The sequence below is a fragment of the Sus scrofa genome, chromosome 12 (genome assembly GCF_054392235.1).
Source record: "Sus scrofa isolate SSC_HxYL_T2T_F1_AM1 chromosome 12, Sscrofa_HxYL_maternal_Yorkshire_Landrace_v2.0, whole genome shotgun sequence".
Classification (NCBI taxonomy): domain Eukaryota; kingdom Metazoa; phylum Chordata; class Mammalia; order Artiodactyla; family Suidae; genus Sus; species Sus scrofa.
This window is the reverse complement of record NC_139394.1, coordinates 26281089-26301058: the sequence shown is the minus strand read 5'-3', so window position 1 is coordinate 26301058 and position 19970 is coordinate 26281089. Positions and strand designations below refer to the sequence as shown.

General features: G+C 49.7%; 1 protein-coding gene across 4 annotated transcripts; it reads left to right on the top strand.

Moving 5' to 3' along the window:
- The first annotated feature begins 251 nt into the window (after positions 1-251).
- TAC4 (tachykinin precursor 4) lies at positions 252-9800 on the top strand. 4 transcript variants are annotated; one of them, XM_013981000.3, is made up of 5 exons: positions 252-535; positions 4071-4164; positions 6664-6693; positions 7647-7763; positions 9417-9800. In XM_013981000.3, exons 1-5 carry the CDS (start codon positions 419-421, stop codon positions 9446-9448), a joined length of 390 nt encoding a protein of 129 aa, XP_013836454.1. In that variant the 5' UTR covers positions 252-418; the 3' UTR covers positions 9449-9800.
- The last annotated feature ends 10170 nt before the right edge of the window (positions 9801-19970 follow it).

Genomic DNA, 19970 nt, shown 5'->3' with positions numbered 1-19970 from the left:
CCCGCTCCCCATTTGCCCCCTGGGGCTTGCAGGCAGGAAGCCGGAAGGCCCCACACACTGCCCCATTGTGCACCTGCCTCCGGAGGCAACAGAGGAAACACAGCCAAAGGTGAGACCGTGTTGCAAGTGAGATCTACAGCTGGGAGCGGCAGTGGAGGAGGTCTGGTCCCTTTTCTGGGCAGCTCACGTTATCATTGGCTTTTCCAGCCAGGGAGGGGCAGGGGTGTCACAGGAAATGGCCCCGGGAGCTCAGATAAGCTGAAGGAACCCCAGTAGCTGGGAGGACAGAGAACGGGTGGCATTGCTCCCACCTGCCCTGCCCAGAAGAGCCTGAGAGAGTGACCGAGCCTGAGCCTGCTAGAGGCGGTCTTCAGGCTGAGAGGGGCTCCCCAAGTCCCAGGACAGAGCAGGGCTCACCATGCTGCTTGTCCTCAGCCTGCTCCTCCTCACGGGGCTGTCTGTGGGCACCGAGGCAGGTGATAAGGAACTGACCCTCGATGCTAAAGCAGGATCCTGGGTGACAGTGACCCTGGAGGTAGGTACTTTGGGGGAGATGCAAGGGGTGACCCATGGAGGGGGCAGAAGAGCCCCTTTACGGCTGCCGGGAGAGCAGGTTGTACCCTGCAAGGCAGGGTGTCTGTGTCTCTTCTCTGGGTAGGTTCAAGGCCATGGCCTCTGGTCTGGCAGACCTCCAAAGAAAGCAACAAAATGTGTTGTGTGGGTGGGGGTGTGTGTAGGCTCAGCTTTGTTTTGAAAACTTTTTTTTTTTTTATTTTATTTTTTATCTTTTTAGCGCCACACCCAAGGCATATGGAAGTTCCTAGGCTAGGAGGCTAATCGGAGCTGCAGCATCCGCCCTGTGCCACAGCTCACAGCAACTACTGCATCCTTAACCCACTGAGCAAGGCCTCCTGGCTACTAATCAGGTTCATTCCTGCTGAGCCATGACAGGAACTCCAATAAACCTTTATTTAACATATACGATGTTCCTGGCACTGTCCTAAATGCTTCGTAAATATCGACCCATTTAAGCCTCATATCAGCCTAGTGGGGAAGGTACCATTAATTACTATCCTCTTTCCATTGATAAGGAGACTGAGGAACAGAAAGGCCAAGCAGTTTGCCCAAGGTTACCCAGCTTCCAAAGCCCAACGGAGCCTCTTGTCTAAGGTCTGATTCTGTGCACCCGTGTCTCAGAGGACACTGCCAGGGATTTCCTTTCAAGGAGGACCACCTGGGGCAGGATCACTGTTTTGTGTCACCCGTAGAAACTCATTTCTTGACAAGTACTGGTTGTACTGCCAGTCGCTTCTAATCTGACCTGAGCGCTGTCACTCGGAAACAATCTAAATGTTAGAGACACATCTGTGCCCCACCCCATCTGGTCAGGGAAACAAAGATCCAAACCTTGGAGTTCCCGTCGTGGAGCAGCAGAAGTGAATCTGACTAGGACCCGAGAGGTTGCAGGTTTGATCCCTGACTTTGCTCAGTGGGTTAAAGATCCGGCGTTGCTGTGAACTGTGGTGTAGGTTTCAGACATGGCTCGGATCCTGCATTGCTGTGGCTGTGGTGTAGGCCAGTGGCAACAGCTCTGATTAGACCCCTAGCCTGGGAACCTCCATGTGCCACGGGTGCAGCCCTAAAAAGACCAAAAAAAAAAAAAAAAAAAGATCTAAACCTTGGGGAGTTTTCAATCAGACAGGGGAGCGAGGCCAGTGGACCAGAGACAAACTGGCCCAGTGCTCAGGAAGGGCTTGGCTCTCCCCAGACCCCAGTTGGCGAGGACACTGGGGCCACAGGAAGAGCCTTCAAATAGACAGCCATCCGTGGGGATTTCTTTCTGGGTTTGTCTGTCTGGGGAAGCGTGTGCAGTTAAGACAGCAGGCTGGGGAGACCCAGGTTCAAGTCTCAGCTTCTCTGCTGACTCTGTGTAACCAGGGGGACAGGTCACTGCTGCTCTTTGGACGTGAGTTTCCTCACCTGTAAAATGGCTGGAGAGGGAGAGAGGGAAAAAAAAAAAAAAAGCAAACAACCCAAGGGTTTTTTTTTCCTAGCTTTGACATGGAGTCTGTGCCAAACCTCAGGGGACAGGGGACGTGACCCAGGGAAGCCTCTCTGTGTGGGGGAGGTGCTGTCTACACAGCCCTGCGGGGAAACAGCCTCATCCATTTAGCTAGAGCTTCTGGACCATCCACGGGCAAGTACCTCACCCTGCAGCTGCGTCTCATGCATCTTTTTTTTTTTTTTTTTTTTTTTTTGTCTTTTTAGGGTCACACCTGCGGCATATGGAGGTTCCCAGGCTAGGGGTTGAATCAGAGCTACAGCTGCCAGTCTACGCCACAGCCATAGCAATGGAGGATCTGAGCTGAATCTTCAACCTACACCACAGCTCCCAGTAACGCCAGATCCTTAACCCACTGAGCGAAGCCAGGGATCGAACCCGCAACCTCATGGTTCCTAGTCGGATTTGTTTCTGCTGCACCAAGACAGGAACTCTTCATGCTTCTTTTCTGCTCTCTCATTTAACATTCCTCTGCTCCCTGAGACACAGGGCTTGGGATACAGGAACCATTCATCCGAATGGGGTGATGGAAAGAATGATGACTCTGTCAGGGATGATCTGGTGGCCCCCCAGCTCCCGGGGCTCCCAGCCTGCAGTTACCCTGGGGCTGGGGAGCTGGTTCACATGGAGAAGGAGGGCTTCCAGTGAAGGCAAGAATCCTTTCTGAGTGAAAGATGCCTCCAAACGGGAACCCGGGTGGGCGGTAGAAGGGTCAATGTTACTTAATTCATAAAATGCCATTCTCTCCAGCTTGCATTTGAAGACTGCCTTTCACCAAGGCAAAGTGGTTTTCAGAAGCTTTTCAGAAATGGGTCCAAATCTCCAAAGACATTTTTCTGGTTCTTAGCCAGGCTAGGCGACTCCAGCCGGAGACAGCCATCCTAGCCATTGATGTCCTGGGGAGGGGCAGATTGGAAGTGACTGAATGAGTCCAAGGCTTAGAAAGCAAGCCACTTCTGATCCCAAAAGTTGGAATAAGGAGTTCCCGTTGTGACTCAGCAGTAATGAACTGGACTAGTATCCAGGAGGACACAGGTTCAATCCCTGGCCTTGATCAGTGGGTTAAGGATCCGGCATTGCCCTGAGTTGTGGTGTAGGTTACAGATGAAGCTGGGATCCTGCATTGCTGTGGCTGTGGTATAGGCTGGCAGCTGTAGCTCCGATTCGACCCCTAATCTGGGAACTTCCCTATGCCGCGGGTGTGGACCTAAAAAGACAAATGAAAAAAAAGTTGGAACAAGACAAGCTGTGAGAGGCAAAGGGGTTTCCCCTGCACTCCAACCAGGGCCCTGCTGGTCCAGGAGCTCCAGCACTGCCACTGGGGAAAACTAGGAATACAAGAGTGAGCCCCTGGAGTTCCTGTCGTGGCTCAGTGGCTAATGAATCCAACTAGGAACCATGAGGTTGTGGGTTCGATCCCTGGCCTCGCTCAGTGGGTTAAGGATCCAGCATTGCCGTGAGCTGTGGTGTAGGTTGCAGATGCGGCTCGGATCCCGCATTGCTGTGGCTCTGGCGTAGGCTGGCGGCTGTAGCTCTGATTCAACCCCTAGCCTGGGAACCTCCATATGCCACGGGAGCAGCCCAAGAAATGGCAAAAAGACAAAAAAAAAAAAAAAAAAAAAGGCTATGACTGTGATGTTTGAGACTTTGAGTAGATGACCTGGATTCAAGTTCTTGCTTCATTTCTCACATCTGAGCTGGCAATCACTCTGTGTCTCGGTGTGTCCCTTTGTAAAACAGTGACAGTAAGGGTATGAACATCCCACAGTTTTGGTGAGGATGAAGTGAGTTAATATAGGAAGATGTGAAGACGGTCTAATGAATGTCAGTGCTGGGAAGCCAGTAGGTAAAATGTTAGCCGTTGATGATCATTACTGCGCACAGTATGATGGAAAATATGCAAAAGAGCTCGGTGCCAGCACAGAGCACGCATGTTGGAGATTGTCATTGCTCAAGCTGTCTCCTCGCCAATCTCACCCCGACTCTAAGGGACTCTCTGCTTCTTCAGGAAGATGGCATTCCCAGCATTCAGCTCCAGCTCCAGGAGGTGAAGCGGGGCAAAAACAGCCAGTTCTTTGGGCTGATGGGGAAGCAGGTGGGAGGTGAGTGACAAAAGTGGGCCCATCCAGGAGTGCTTCTGGGTGGGTTCTGCCACACCAAACCGAGGTCCTAGCTCACCGCCCAGGACCCAGCATCCCTTACTCCAGTCCAGAAGGGGTCGCTAACGTGTCGGGGTGGGATAGTGTCCCTGTCCAGGATCATCCAGACCAGGACTAAGTGGAGCGTGGTCCTTGTGCCAGGCAACAGGTGCAAACCAGGGCTGCCTCCAGCATCCGGGAGGGTGGTCACCCTAGGGGTGGGGACACATGCTTTGCACTCTGCTGGTGCCCTTGCCGGCAACAGTATGGATGACTATGGAGAGAGGTGGTGGGGCTGCAGATCAGCATCTAGATGTGAGTGAAGCCGTGGGCTAAGCTTTCTGGTCAATTCTGTTTGGCTCAGATAGAGTTATTAACATGAACCTGTGTTCCCTGAGGGCACTCCCGACTCAGGCTTCATGTCCTGGGGGGACAAGAAGAAAACAGTCTGAACAGAGCAGTTTTCTTTGTCTTATTGTACATTTTTCTAAATGGTGTTGGTGAGGATATGAAAATAAAACTGGCGCAGAGCTCCCTTCATGGCTCAGAGGTAGCAAAGCCGACTAGGATTCAAGAGGACACGGGTTCGATCCCTGGACTCGCTCAGTGGGTTAAGGATCCAGCGTTGTCATGAGCTTTGGCACAGGTTGCAGACGTGGCTTGGATCCTGAGTTGCTGTGGCTGTGGTGTAGGCCGGCAATTGTAGCTCCAATTCAACCCCTAGCCTGGAAATTTCCATATGCTGCAAGTGCAGCCCTAAAAACAGCGAAAGAAAGAAGGAAGGAAGGGAACAAAACTGGTCCTTTTATACAGTTTTGGAAGGGCATGTTGGCAACATCCATCCAAGTTGGAAACATGCAAACCTTTTGACCAATAGTCTCACTTCAGGAAACCCATCAAATAGAAGTGCTATTGATACACGAGCTCTGAGTTATTTGTTCCAGAGTGTTCCTTGCCAACTTCTTGGCAGTGGCGAGAATATGGAAATGACATAAAAACTATCGGTGGGGGAATGATCCCACATCCACAGCCTTTTTTTGGCCACACCCACATTGGGAAGAAATTCCTGGGCCAGGGATTGAACCCCACCACAGCAGTGACAATGCCAGGTCCTTAACCTGCTAGGCCAGCAGGGAACTCCATAGCCATAGCCTTTGTGGCCATTAAAATGGATGAGGCAGATCTGTGGAAAGATAAAGATCTCCAAGATGCTGGTTGAGTGGAAAATGAAAGTTATATAACAATATGTGAGATAGGAATCCTGTTTAGGAAAAACGCTACATTCTTACACATATAGATGAAAACATAGGGAGTTCTAGAAGGATAAATATCAAACTGTCAACAGTGTTTACACTGGGATAGGAAGTGGAGGTAGGGAGAGAGGAGAGTTAAGAGGGACTTTTACTTTTATTACACTGACCTCCACATTACCATTTTACAGTGGGCATTTATTGAAAGCCTGCGTCTTTTTTTTTTTTTTTTTTTTTTTTTTGGTCTTCTTGGGGCTGCACCCGTGGCATATGGAGATTCCCAGGCTAGGGTTGGAATCGGAGCTACAGCTGCCCACCTACATCACAGTTCATGGCAACGCCAGATCTTTAACCCACTGAGCGAGGGGGTGTCCTCAAGGGATGGAACCTGCACCCTCATGGATACTAGTCAGATTCGTTTCCACTGAGCCTTGATGGGAACTCCCCAAAAGACTGCCTTTGTAATTTAAAAAATGCATATAAAAATAAGGAAAACCAACTTAGGGAGTTCCGGCTGTGGTGCAGTGGGTTAAGAATCCAACTGCAGTGGCGGCTTGGGTCACTGCAGAGGTGTGGGTTCAATCCCCGGCCCAGTGCAGTGGTTAAAGGATCAGCTATCACCACAGCTGTGGCTCAGATCCAATCCCTGGCCCAGGGAACTTCCATATGCCATGGGTGTGGCATAAAAAGAAAGAAGAAAAGAAAGGAAAACCAACTTGTGACCACACACTTTTGGCCTTAATTTCCTCCTCTATGATGATTTTGGACTGGACCATTTTAGAGCTCTCTTCAAACCCAACAATCCATGAGGAACAAGGAGATGGGGGTGTAAGAGAAATATGTATGGAGCACCTACTATGCTCATAAGGTGATTTAATCTCACAACAATATCTCCTTTATCACCAGCTGGGAAACTAAGGTTTTATAGGGTTTTTTTAAATAAGGTTTTTATAGGTTAAATACTCTCCCAAATGATGCCCAGCCAGTGCCAGGCACCACCGACTCCCAAGTGTGTGTACAACCCCCTACTCCACACTGCCTCCTGCTCGAGGGTGCCTCCTGCACCCAGCCACACTGGGACAACAGGAAGTGGCTGGGGTTCCACTGAAGACCCACCAATGGCACAGGATCCCAGAGAGCCATGTGCCCTTCCCACCTCACGGGGCCCCCAAGGAAGTGGTACAGCCCTCGTTCCTTCTCTCTCTTTCCCCAGGAACACCTCCCATCCAGCCAGAGAGAACAGGTAAGTGTTGTCCAGACTTCCTTGTCACGCATGCTCCCTGCGGAGGATCGAGTTGTTCAGGGAGGTGGGGAGAGGCTCTGGCTGGTGGCGCCAGGCTGGCCTTGCAGAGGGTGGGGCCGGTGTGGTTTGGCCACATGCTGGGCTCCCTGGTTGTTTCCTTAGAGGGTAGTCTGTGTGCGCCTGGGGAGTAGCTGAAGGGATGAAGCAAAGATGGGATGAATCTAATTCTGCCAGTGGTGCAAAATTACCTCGGGCTTAAAGCCTGGAGCTGGAGAAACTAATCACTCCATTCCCCATCCTGCCTCCAAAAGATCTTAAAAATGGAAATCTGGGAGTTCCCGTTGTGGCTCAGTGGTAATGAACCCAACTAGTAACCATGGGCATGTGGGTTCAATCCCTGGGTCGAGTATCTGGCGTTGCCATGAGCTGTGGTATAGGTGGCAGACGAGGCTCGGATCCTGCATGGCTGTGGCTGTGCCTCTGATTCGACCCCTTCCTGGGAACATTCTACCCACACCCTTCAGCGCTCTCAGGAGCAAACCTAATGCCTAAGACTCACCACATCCTCCCGGCTGCCCTCAAGGGCTGGATTCCTCGCTCCACCTCTCCTTCCCCAACCACCTGCCCTGCCCAGAGCTTGTCTCCATGGCCTGGGCCTGGTGCCTTCCTTGGCACACTGCTCTGCACAGTTCTGCTGGGTCATGTGGCTGGTGTCCCCAGACTGGAAACCACCCAATGGGCAGGTAGCGGTCTGCCATCTTGTTGGTCCCCATAACACCCAGCAGTTTCTATTCCAGGCACCCAAGAGGTGTTTGTGGAAGGGAGGGAGAAGAGGGGAGAAAGAGGAAGTGAATGAATGAATCAATCCAGTTTGTCCTTGGCTCCCAGGGTGATGGAGAAATTACGCCATTCATGAGGCCCCAGCTCTGACTGTGTCCTTCTTGGTTCCTAAGGCAGCCTTCCTCTGCTGTGCTCTTTCTTTCTTCTGTATGTCCTCTCTCCATCACCAGGGTATCAGCGAGGACCAGTGATCCAGGGTCTCCTGAGCCCGGGAGGACCATCTACAGAAGGTAGGTGAGAGGTCTCTTGGATTGCAAGGGCGTCCTGAGAAAGTGACTACGTAGTTTGCAACCAGTCTCCACAGTAGGGGCCAGGCAACTGGACAGATAGAACAGGCTCCCCCCAAGCTATTAGGTGGAGGCCCCATAGAAGGGAGCAGTGGGGGTGCAGGGAGGATCACCGCTTTGATGATCCAGACTTGAAACAGCTGTAGCCCTGAAGCTGCCCCCTCTCCACCATCAACACATCCAGGCACACCGCTCCCCACTAGAGGCCAGCTGAAGCCACAGGGAATGATGTGTGGTTTTTCAGACTCTGGAATAGCCCCCTTATTACCTCACTAATCATTGTTAGAAAGTCTTAAGAAAGGAGTTCCCTTGGTGGCTCAGCAGTAACAAACCCGACTAGTAGGCATGAGGACGCAGGGGCAATACCTGGCCTTGCTCAGTGGGTTAAGGATCCAGCGTTGCCCTGAGCTGTGGTGTAGGTTGCAGACGTGGCTTGGATCCCAAGTTGCTGTGGCTGTGATGTAGGCTGACAGCTGAATCTCTAATTCAACCCCTAGCCTGGGAACTTCCATATGCCGTAGGGGCAGCCCTAAAAAGATTAAAAAAAAAAAAAAGGTCTTTAAGATATTTCCTGCCTTCAGCAATTGTACTCCTGTGGTGCAGTGGTAAAGGATCCAGTATTGTCACTGCAGGGGCTTGGGTTGCTGCTGTGGCGTGGGTTTGATCCCTGGCCCGGAACTTCCATACGCCATGAGCGTGGACAAAAAAATTGTAAATAAGTGCAAATCCCCCTGAGAGGGGGAACACCCAAAGCGGTTATCAGTTAACACCTTTTGGCAGGGCCCACAACCCCAAAGGGGCTCAAGGGGATGCTCAATAAATGAATGAACAGGCATGAAAAGAGATAAGGGAATCAGTCGGGGGGGGGAGGGGGTGGGAAGGGGAGATCCATAGCTCCAGCCAGCCAGCAAAGAGGAAGGGCTGGGGCATCGCAGCTGGTCAAAGCCACCAAACGCCAATCCGCCTTCCCGAATCCTGACCTTTCCCCGCCAGAGCTGCAGACCTGTGGACCTCTCCCTAGTTCCCCTGATAGAGCACCTGCAGCATACGCTCTTGGGAATAAAGATGCAAAAGTCCTCTATATTCCCCCAGGATTTTTTTCCTAAGTGTTTGAGCCATTTCATTCAAAGGGCTGTGGACGTCACCCCCAAGGTAACATGGAAAGGAATGTCCCTCCACGCAGAGTGCAGGCAGGAGGCTTCGTAGTCATTTTTCAGCAATGGAAACCATTTGCCTAAAGTCACTCAGTGAGCTGGTTAACAGGGCCAGGACTCAACGCTGTGTCTCCTGCTCCCTAGTCCAGGACCCCTTGCATGTCGTAGGAGGACCTTTGGAATTTTGAGGGCTGGATGAGCACTCCCTTCTTTAGAGAGGATTCTGAAGGGTTGGCTCATCCACCTTTTGGAGGCGTTTATAACTGAAAAAATGGAAGCTATGCCAGATGGACCTGTAATTTGATGAGCTTGGATACCTAGAGCTGGAGCAACCCGAGTTAAGGGAATGGAGGAGCTCGATTGTGTGAAAGCCTCCACGGGTGGAGGAGGCAGACAAGACTCCTCTAACCACCCCCCCGCCCACATGCTGCTCTCTTCCCAGGCAGAGAGGACAAGGACCGCGGGTCAGAGTGAGAGTCCCCACCCGCACGCCTCCCAGAGGACCAAACCCATTCTCCCCACCTGGACATAACAGCGGGCCAGTCAGGCCAGGCCGGCTCTTCTCCGTGTCTCCTGTGCTCATCGCTGGCGTGTCCCTCCCACCAGGCCTTCCATGAACTCACTGGGCTCTTTCTTCCCAGGGCTCTGGGTCTCAAGCGCCACATTGTGCTTCCATGCAAAGTTGTCACCACTGTGAGCTAGTGCCCTGCGCCCCACCCCTTCCAGCATTCTATTCAAACCTCACCTCCTAGCAGGATTCGGTCTCTCCACTCTGTCTCCTAAGCCCAGAACCCAGAGAGAGCTCAATAAACCAATGAAGAGTGAACGGTTTCTTCTCTGGTACAGGGCCGGCCTGGGCTCTGCAGGCTGTCCGGTGGTCTGGCTGTCAGTGGGCTGGGAGGCCTTTTCCAGAGCTGTAAAGGGAAATGCTGAACACCCCCCATCCCCACCAGATGCAGGAAAACAGGCTTGGGAGACAGATAAAGGTGACAGCCTCTCCCTAACCACTGTCATAACCTCAAGGACCCAAACCCATGTGTCTTCGGCCTTGAAGAACTGGGTCCCAGGTCCTTTGTTAATTCTCGGGTTTGCCCCTCAATGAACTGCTCTGCTTTTGGGACACAGTCCTGCTCTGAGCACTGGGAAAAGCTCCAGAGGAATAGAAGTCCCACCTCAGGGAGCCCCCATCTGATGGGGAGACCATTAACCGGACCCAGTCGTTCATAGGTGGGTCAGAGAGGACCCCAGGATGCTTAGAAAGGGCCAAAGTGCAATTCTAGGGGGCAAACCTAGGTAATAGGCATAGGGGTGGGGAAGGGAATGAGTTGGTAGTTGCGTGGACTCAGCAACAAAGGACAGTTTATTAAGTCATTAGGCTGCATGGTAACTTTTAGCTTCCCTGTGTCCTTCTCTTCAAAAAAGAAATGGGTTTGGAGTTTTGGTGGGTCACCGGATTCTTAGGCTGTTTAAAAGGAGGGGAAGAGGAGTTCCCGTCATGGCACAGCAGAAATGAATCCAACTAGGAACCATGAGGTTGTGGGTTCAATCCCTGGCCTTGCTCAGTGGGTTAAATATCTGGCGTTGCCGTGAGCTGTGGTGTGGGTCGCAGACGTGGCTGTGGCGTAAGCCAGCAGCTGTAGCTCTGATTCAGCCCCTAGCCTGGGAACCTCCATATGCTGCAGGCGTGGCCCTAAAAAGCAAAATAAATAAGTAAGTGGGGAAGAGAGTTCCCGCTGCAGTGCAGTGGGTTAAGAATCACACTGCAGCAGCTCAGTTGCTGCGGAGGTGCAGGTTCAACCCCCAGCCCAGGAACTTCCATATGCCAAGGGTGTGACCATAAAAAAACAAAGGAGGGGAAGTAGGCACTGGTGGAGCGGGCAGGCCCTTCATCTGGGAGCCTGGGAAGGTTTTAGGGACAGCAGACGCCCTAAGGAGAGGTTGAGTGTTGGCCATGAGGCTTCTCTTCCTCATTCTCACACCTTACCCTAGTCCTTTGAGAAACAGGGGCGTGAGGGATGGTACAAACCTGCACCACAACTGCAGAACCTCCCAGGGTCCTCGACCCAGCCACTCCTAACACCTAACCTCCCCTAGGCATCCAGCGCCTTCCCCACCTCACCCACCCAGTGCTGTGGTCCCAGGGAGGTGGTTCACTCTAACGACCCACCCCGCGGGATCCACAAAAAAGGACTGAAGATTTTATTGCTGCGCTTGAAGTTTGGGACATGGGAGAAGAAACTGAAGTCACTATTTAGCAAGTTCCCTTTCTGTGCCAGCACTTTGCTGGGCACCCAGGCAGGACTGGGAGTATGAAAGAAGCCTGGAATTTGTCCTCAAAGACCTAATGACCACAGGGAGATGTGTTCACTTTGTGCCAAGGCCACCCCTTCCCTGCTCACTGACGATGCTTTTCCAACCCACCGTGTTCACTCAAACTGGTTTCTGCACACATCATTCTCCTCTGATCCTAGTGAATCCTGACTCAGAGGTCAACGTCTCCTTAAAGCTTTTCCAACCTGGGAACGACCCATTCACTCCCACCACCAAGTTCCCGTAGCACTCTGCATAGACTCCCACCACAGCTCTCATATGTTAACACAGTTTATCTCAACAACAGGGTTTCTCAGGCACACAGACCACCTCTTACTTATCTTCACGCCAGTGCCAAGTAGCGCTCTGCACCTAAGAGATCCCTGAAGAGGGTTTTGACCGGACTCACAATGTCCTGTCCTAGAGAACCCCGAGGGGGCCACACTTAATACAAGTAACTGAAATCTGTATCAGCCGCTACTGATAACTGAACATCTATCTCGTAGTCCTCAAACTCAACGTGTGCCAAGGCTGAATGTTTTTTTTTTTTTTTTTTTTTTTTTTGTCTTGTTAGGGCCGTACCCGCAGCATAGGGAGGTTCCCAGGCTAGGGGTCGAATCGGAGCTGCAGCTGCTGGCCTACACCACTGCCACAGTAACATCAGATCTAAGCCGCATCTATAACCTACACCTCAGCTCACAGCCACGCCGGATCCTTAACCCACTGAGCGAGGTCAGGGATCGAACTCATGTCCACACGGATACTACTTGGGTTCATTAACCTTTAGAGCCACAACGGGAACTCCCAAAGGCTGAACACTTGACCCACATCTCCAGAGCTAACCGTTACCTCAGCTCACATCTAGGTTGGCACTTCCATGTTCCCTGCTGCAGGCTGGAAACCTGGGAGCGACTTTCCACTCCTCACTCCCCCATCAAAACACATCCCGTAAGTTGCTGGTTCTTCCGAATCTACCTAGAATCCATTTTGCCACCTTCCCACTAACACGAGGCACTGTCTTCCCTTGCGTGGAGGGCAGCAGCCTACTGGGAGATGTTCTTGCTCCCCCCCTCACTGCCAGACCAGGCTCCCTTCCATTCTCCACCCAGAGCACGAAGCCCCCGTCTGTCCCCTACTGACCACAGTTCAGTTTCCTAGATAAACTTGACATTCTAGGTGGGGCCTCCAAAGCCCTTTGTTCTGATCCTCCCCGCTCAGCCACCTTGCTGGCAGTCACCAGGATTTCTCTGACCCTCGGGCACACCAAGGGCTCACCTCTTCCTGGGTCTCTGCTCAGGCTCTCCATCTGAATGTTGCCCCCAGTCCTTCCATGCTCCCCCCGCCCCCTTGGCTAAACTCCTCATCCTTCAGGTCCCAGGATAAAGAAAGGCCCTTCTTTAGACAGGGCTTCCTCGGTAATCACACTCAACTACTTCCTTCCAGTTACGCTTACACAAGAGCTTGGCCTTTGCCCTTCACAGTGCTGATCACAATTAGAAATCCTAGTATTTAATATTAGTCTTCTCCAGGAGACTGTAAGCTCTACGTCTTTTGTGTACAGATGAATGTGAATGTATCAGGCATTCTGCAAGACAACTTACACAGGTAAATTGTCCTCTAAGTTAGGATGTTGGGGAGTTTCCATTGTGGCTCAGTGGTTAACGAACCCGCCTAGTATCCATGAGGACACAGGTTCCATCCCTGGCCTCACTCAGTGGGTTAAGGATCTGGTATAAGTCACAAATGTGACTTGGATCCCATGTTGCTATCACTGTGGCGTAGGCTGGTAGCTACAGGTCCGATTGGACCCCTAGCCTGAGAACCTCCATATGCTGCAGGGGGTCCCTAAAGAGACAAAAAGACAGAAATTAGGATGTTGATTCACAATAGCCAAGACATGGAACAACTTAAATGTCCATCAACAGATGAATGGATTAAGAAGGTGTGGTACATCTACACAATGGAATAAATACTACTCAGCCTTAAAAAAGAACAAAATAATGCCATTTGCAGCAACATGGATGGAACTAAAGACTCATACTTAGTGAAGTCAGAAAGAGAAACACAAATACCATATGATATAATTTATACTTGGAATCTAATATATGGCACAAATGAAACTATTTACAGAAAAGCAACAAATTCATGGACTGGAAAACAGACTTGTGGTTGCCAAAGGGGATGGGGGAGGGAGTGGAATGGACCGGGAGTTTGGGGTTAAGAGATGCAAACTACTGAATTTGGAGTGGATAAGCAATGAGATCCTGCTGTATAGCAAAAGGAACCATATCCAGTAACTTATGATGGAACACAATGGAGGACAATGTGAGAAAAAAAAATATATGTATGTATAACTGGATAACTTTGCTGTACAGGAGAAATTGACAGAACACTGTAAATCAACTATAAAAAATTTTTAAAAATAAATTAGGAGGTTGGGATTAACATATATACACAACTATATATAAAATAGGCAACCAACAAGACTTACTGTATAGCCCAGGGAACTATACTCAATATTTTGCAATAACCTGTAAGGGAAAAGAATCTGAAAAAGTGTATGTACAACTGAATCACTGATGTACTAATGAAATATTGTTTCAACTATACTTCAATTTTTTTTTTGTCTTTTGTTGTTGTTATTGTCGTTGTTATACTTCAATTTTTATTTTTGGCTGCACCTGTGGCCTGTGAAAATTCCTGGGCCAGGGGTTAAATCCACACCACAGCAGTGACCCAGGCTGCCACAGCGACACCAGATCCTTAACCCACTGCACCACAAGGGAACTCCTTTACCCACTCTACACTGGAAATGGCAGAGCCAAGATTTGACCCAAAGGTCCTTCGCTTCACATACTTGACCCCTACCCTACATTTCCTTGGTGTAGGACATAACTATACAGACAAGTCTCAGGCAGAATTATAGGAAGTCTTCACAAATTCCTTTATAACTAGGCCACTTCAATAGATAGGAAAAACTTCCAAATGTCTGCCCCCCCAACATACTCGTCCTCTCAAGAAAATCCTTGAGTGAAGTCAGCCATACAATGAGACACCAACATCAAATGCTTTCACAGACATGTAGAATCTGAAAAAAGGACAGACTGAACTTCTTTGCAGAACAGATGCTGACTCACAGACATTGAAAAACTTTTGGTCTCCGGAGGAGACAGTTTGGGGCATGGGGGGATGTGCTTGGGTTGTGAGATGGAAATCCTGTGAAATTGGATTGTGATCATCATTATACAACTACAGATGTGATAAATTCATTGAATAATAAAAAAATAAATGTTCACTGAATGAATTTCATTAAAAAAAAAAACCCTTGAGCTCCCACTGTGGCACAACAGGTTAAGGATCATTTGTGGCCACAGCTGCGGCTCAGACTCAATCCCTAGCCAGGGGACTTCCATATGCCATGGGTGTTACCTGCCCCCCGCCCGCCACAAAAAGGAAAAAAATCCTTCCAGACCAAATAATTTTAGGTAATGATACAGACTCCTTGGAAAATCCTAAGAGGGAGGCTTTGAGAAACCCTGAACTCAAGACATAATGATATGTAAATTTAGCTCTGTGTTTTCTAAGTCTGACTATAGTACCTGCATTGCCCATAATACTTTGTGTTTGATAGGAAACACTTCAGGGAATGCTGACATTTTTCCTGTAAAAACATGAAGAGATGGAGATTACACAGGGGAACAATGAAAGCTATGTAGGTCGAGTTAGATTGTGGAGATACACGTAGAATAAATGTGAATTTAATCCAAGGAGCAATGGAAGCCATGTGAATTCCTCAGCACGTTAAGAGCTGTGTCTTTTTTTTTTCCCCTTTTGTCTTTTTAGGGCCGCCCTGCAGCATGTGGAGGTTCCCAGGCTAGGGGTCCAATCGGAGCTATAGCACCCGACCTATGCCACAATCACAGCCATGCCAGATCCGAGCAGAGTCAGCAACCTACACCACAGCACATGGCAACACCAGATCCTTAAGCCACTGAGCGAGGCCAGGGATCTAACCGTCAACCTCATGGTTCCTAGTCAGATTCGTTTCCACTGTGCCACGAGGGGAACTCCACGAGCTGTGTCTTGATAGCAGGATATTCACTTTTTCTGATCCACTTCTGTAGGAAGGTGTCTAATTCCAAGGCTAGGGAGAGACCTCAGAGAGGCAATCTGACAGCTGAGACATACAGCTGAGTTAAACTGGGCCCGTATGAACAGTATCCTGGAGTTAAGACAAGGTGGCGGTCCTCTGGGTACCTCTTGTTTCCAATCACAGGTAATCAGTTAACAAAATCTACAACCCAAACACTACAAACCCACAACTGAATTCCAGTCCTTTAATTTCAAGTCCTTTTTTTCACTTACCCACTGCTGTGGATCAAATCATTCCAAAATAATGGTTTAAAAGTATTTCTCATGAATCCTTAGGTTTGGCAGGACTCACTCATGAGGTTGTACCCAGCTGGGCTCATGAGGTGGGGTCTGGACGCAATTGGCTTCAGCACACCGGTTCTCCTAGACATGGCCTTACCGGGCCCCTCAAAATTGTTTAGTTCCAGCTTCTGGTTTGGAAACATGTTAGCTAGTTTCCAAAAGCAAAAGTAGAAGCTGCCAGAATATCACTTCTGCCACATTTGATTGGTGAAAGCAAGTCAAAAACCCAGCCTATACACTAGAAGGAAAAGCAGGTTTTTTTTGTTTTGTTTTGTCCTTTTGCCATTTCTTGGGCCGCTCCCGCGGCATATGGAGATTCCCAGGCTAGGGGTCTCATCGGAGCTGTACCTGCCAGCCTACACTGGAGCCACAGCAACGCGGGATCTGAGCCACGTCTGCGGCCTACACCACAGCTCATGGCAACGCTGGATCCTTAACCCACTGAGCAAGGGCAGGGATTGAATCCGCAACCTCATGGTTCCTAGTCGGATTTGTTAACCACTGCGCCATGATGGGAACTCCGAAAAGCAGCTCTTATTGGAAGGAGCTGGGAGGTGAGGTACCACACCTTTTTTGTGAGGTCAGAGTACAGGTTTCTAAAAACTTTGGAATGGATTAAATATGATGTGAGTGGTTTCCAGAAACAAATAGCCAGTTGAGGAGTTCCCACCATGGTGCAGCGGAAACAAATCCAACTAGGAACCACAAGGTTGTGGGTTCAGTCCCTGGCCTCACTCAGTGGGTTAAGGATCTGGCGTTACTGTGAGCTGTGGTGTAGTCGCAGACGCAGCTTGGATCCTGTGTTGCTGTGGCTGTGGTGTAGGCCGGCAGCTGTAGCTCCGATTGGTTCCCTAGCCTGGGAACCTCCGTATGTCACGGGTGCAGCCCTGAAAACCAAAAAATCCCCAAATAGCCAGTTGAGAACACTGGCTTCTTGGAATGGACAAGCAGGACACAGGATAAAGGTGTTTATATCTCACATAGAACATCTGGAAAGAACAATGGAGCCAAAGTTACGCAACAGCACAGGTTATTTTCTCCACTCTTGGGCACAAATAAACAATGTTCCAAACCCCCAAATGGTGGCGGCTTGACCTGCATCTACAGGTATTGCACAAGACAGAAAAGAAACTGGTATTTCAGCACAAGGGACATCTTCCACCACGGGGTAGTCCTTTTTTTCCTTCTTACTGACACTCATTGGCATTTTATTGAAGACACCACAAAGGAAGTGGGCAATTAAACTGCCCTCAGCAGGAAACAGTCTGGAAGGTTGTAGCAGAAAGCCCGCTGGGGCAAAACCAGGGGAGGTCCAGTTCTATAACTGCATGTTCCAATGAATGGGAAAAGGCCGTTTCTAGAATTTTTAGTGTCATATATACTTAGCAAAGGAGCAGAGAATAAGGAGCACCTTATTCTCTGAACACGTGATATACCCTGTGTATATATAAGTGTGCCTGCAAAGCCACTGGAAGGAAACTCACATTGAGCCAAGCCTTCTCCCCTGGTCCTCACTGGACCTCACCTGGGAGAACTAGCTTAGGGCCTTGTCACTGGAGCTTTCAGAAATGGACTTCAAAGGCTCAGTTTCACGAACTGTAGAAAAATGTGTGCATTACGTACATTTAAAAAAAAAAACAACAAAAACCCAATGCTTTGGTTAGATTCTCCAAAGGTCCGAAGAACACTGCTGATGGATACGCTGCTTGATTCTAGCTCCTTTTGTAAAAACGAAGCTTCTTAAACATCATTTCGCTTACCAATTGCTCTTCAAAGGAGGAAAAGGCAGACGTGCCTATGATTACCTCTGAAACAGTTTCTAATACACATCCAAAAAGCTGCTTTTCATTTGTTTCATATCCCAGAAGGAATGCATGCTGTAAGCAGGCTGTGGTCTTCCTCTATCCTGGCTTCACATGAACTCCATTAGAAGCCATTCCTAACCCCAGCCAGGCACCCTGCCCAGAACTGCAGGGACGAACCCAAGCTGAGGACATGTCAAAAGCACCATCCTGCCATATAAAGGGCACACCATATTCTTAAAAATTACTTAATGTGACTCACTATTCCCCCTTGTGAGAAATGCGAAAGCAGGCAGAGGCATCAGATGACTCAGGACGGCATTGTCGCAAGTATGGGTTTTGGAACCAGAGAAGCAAGTCTCTATAACCCAGCAGCAAGACCTCAGAGCCTCAAAGTTTCCTCGTGTGGAAAAGGGATATGATATACACCTTACAGTGCTCGAGTGGTAAGGACTGAAGGAAACCACGTAAGTAAAGGGTCAGCGCTCACTGATCAGAAGCAAAGCCAGACTGAGGCACATCTTTATTGCTGGCCCCCGAATGCTGCCTATAAGAGCAACTAAAATCAATTCTTTCATCTCCATCTGAAATTTCTGCCTTGGATGCTTAGTGTGTCCCCTTGTGTTCCAGGTCTCCTTCTGCAAAACTGGTGTGAATTCCTCAGGAGTTCCCGTCGTGGCACAGTGGTTAACGAATCCAACTAGGAACCATGAGGTTGTGGGTTCAATCCCTGGCCTTGCTCAGTGGGTTAAGGATCCGGTGTTGCCACGAGCTGTGGTGTAGGTCCCAAACATGGCTTGGATCCCGAGTTGCTGTGGCTCTGGTGTAGGCTGGCGGCTACAGCTCCGATTAGACCCCTAGCCTGGGGAACCTCCCATATGCCGCAGGAGCGGCCCAAGAAATGGCAAAAAGACAAAAAAAACAAAAAACAAAAAACAAAAACACACACACAAAACTGGTGTGAATTTATACGGCCCTGGGCTCACATGAGGGTCATAGGAGGCAGTGTGAAGGTACCCAGCACAGAGCACATAGGAAGCAAGCAGCAGAGGCTAGGGTGCTCTCACTCTAGATCCAGAGTAGCTGCTTCCATTTTGAGGGTTTCAGGAACTAGACCCAGGAATAACTCTGCTCTTCTGATGAAGGAACCTAAGCAGCTGAGCTTCTTTTTGTGTAGGTAAAAAGGAGTTAGATGGCGTTCCCATCGTGGCTCAGTGGTTAACAAATCTGACTAGGAACCATGAGGTTGCGGGTTCGATCCCTGGCGTCGCTCAGTGGGGTTAAGGATCTGGCATTGCCGTGAGCTGTGGTGTAGACAGCTGTCTCGGCTTTGACCTGGCGTTGCTGTGGCTTGTGGTGTAGGCCCGCGGCTATAGCTCTGATTAGATCCCTAGCCTGGGAACCTCCACATGCCGCAGATGCAGCCCTGGAAAAGACAGAAAGACAAAAAGACAAAAAAAAAAAAAGGAGTTAGAGGGGGACAATCTTACTCAAAGTAGCCAAGGAAGTGAAAACTCTGTCCCATACCTTTAAGGATTGAAACCACAGATTTTGATTTTTTTATCGGAGGCTTTGATTTTTATCGGAGGCTTGAGATCTGGACTGCACACAAAACCTTAAGCGCCTTGACCTCTCAGCATCCATTCTCATGGTCCATCTTACCTACTTCAATTTTTTTTTTTTTCAGGTGACAGAGAGCAGAACTTCCCATTGATACAAATACCTAGAACAGGGAAATGTGGGCATACGTCTTTCCAAGATGAGAGTAAGAAGGGTTACTCTACAAGCTTAAGTTTCTCTCCATCCCATCTCCTACCCCATAGGTGACACACAGGACCCTAAACTTACAAAGGATGGAGGACCCTTGGTGTGTCTGCAGGAGAGGTTCTTACCCCCACTGGCCACAGTGGGCAACACCGCCCTCCTTTCCACTACCCAGTGAAGTGCCTGGCCTCCCTTTCCTGCTACGGGAAAATGCAGCTACTTTCAGAAAGCATCTCAACCTGAGAAAGACAGTGATTAGAGGCGGCCCGGCTCACTACTGGCAAATAAGCCTGGAGATCGGAAGGCAGGGTTATCTGTTCCCACCTCCGGCAACTACGGATCATACCCCACCTCTTCGAACTCCCTGCTGGTTCTCCCGCTCTGGAAATCAGGGGAAATTGAACTTCATGGACGAACGGATAATACGGACCTGTCACTGTTACTCACACCTGTCAGCTGGAACCAGCGTGGGGCAGAATTTACCCCACCCACCAGACAAGTTCAGAGAGGGCACTCCCTCTATCCACGGCCTGCATCGGAGGGAAAAAAAGCTTTCCACAGCCGCCCACCACGTCCCTCGGCAGTCGGGTTACCGTCAGGAAAACAAATCCCGAGCGCATTCACTATTAGCAGCAGGTCAGCGGCACTGCTGCGTACGTCAATGAGAGCTCCCGGGTGAAACGGAC

Coding starts and splice junctions, on each gene's coding strand:
- TAC4 (XM_021066085.2), top strand. CDS start 419: ATGCTGCTTGTCCTCAGCCTGCTCCTCCTCACGGGGCTGTCTGTGGGC. Junction 536..4,070: donor GGGTGACAGTGACCCTGGAG/GTAGGTACTTTG, acceptor CTGCTTCTTCAG/GAAGATGGCATTCCCAGCAT. Junction 4,165..6,663: donor GATGGGGAAGCAGGTGGGAG/GTGAGTGACAAA, acceptor CTCTTTCCCCAG/GAACACCTCCCATCCAGCCA.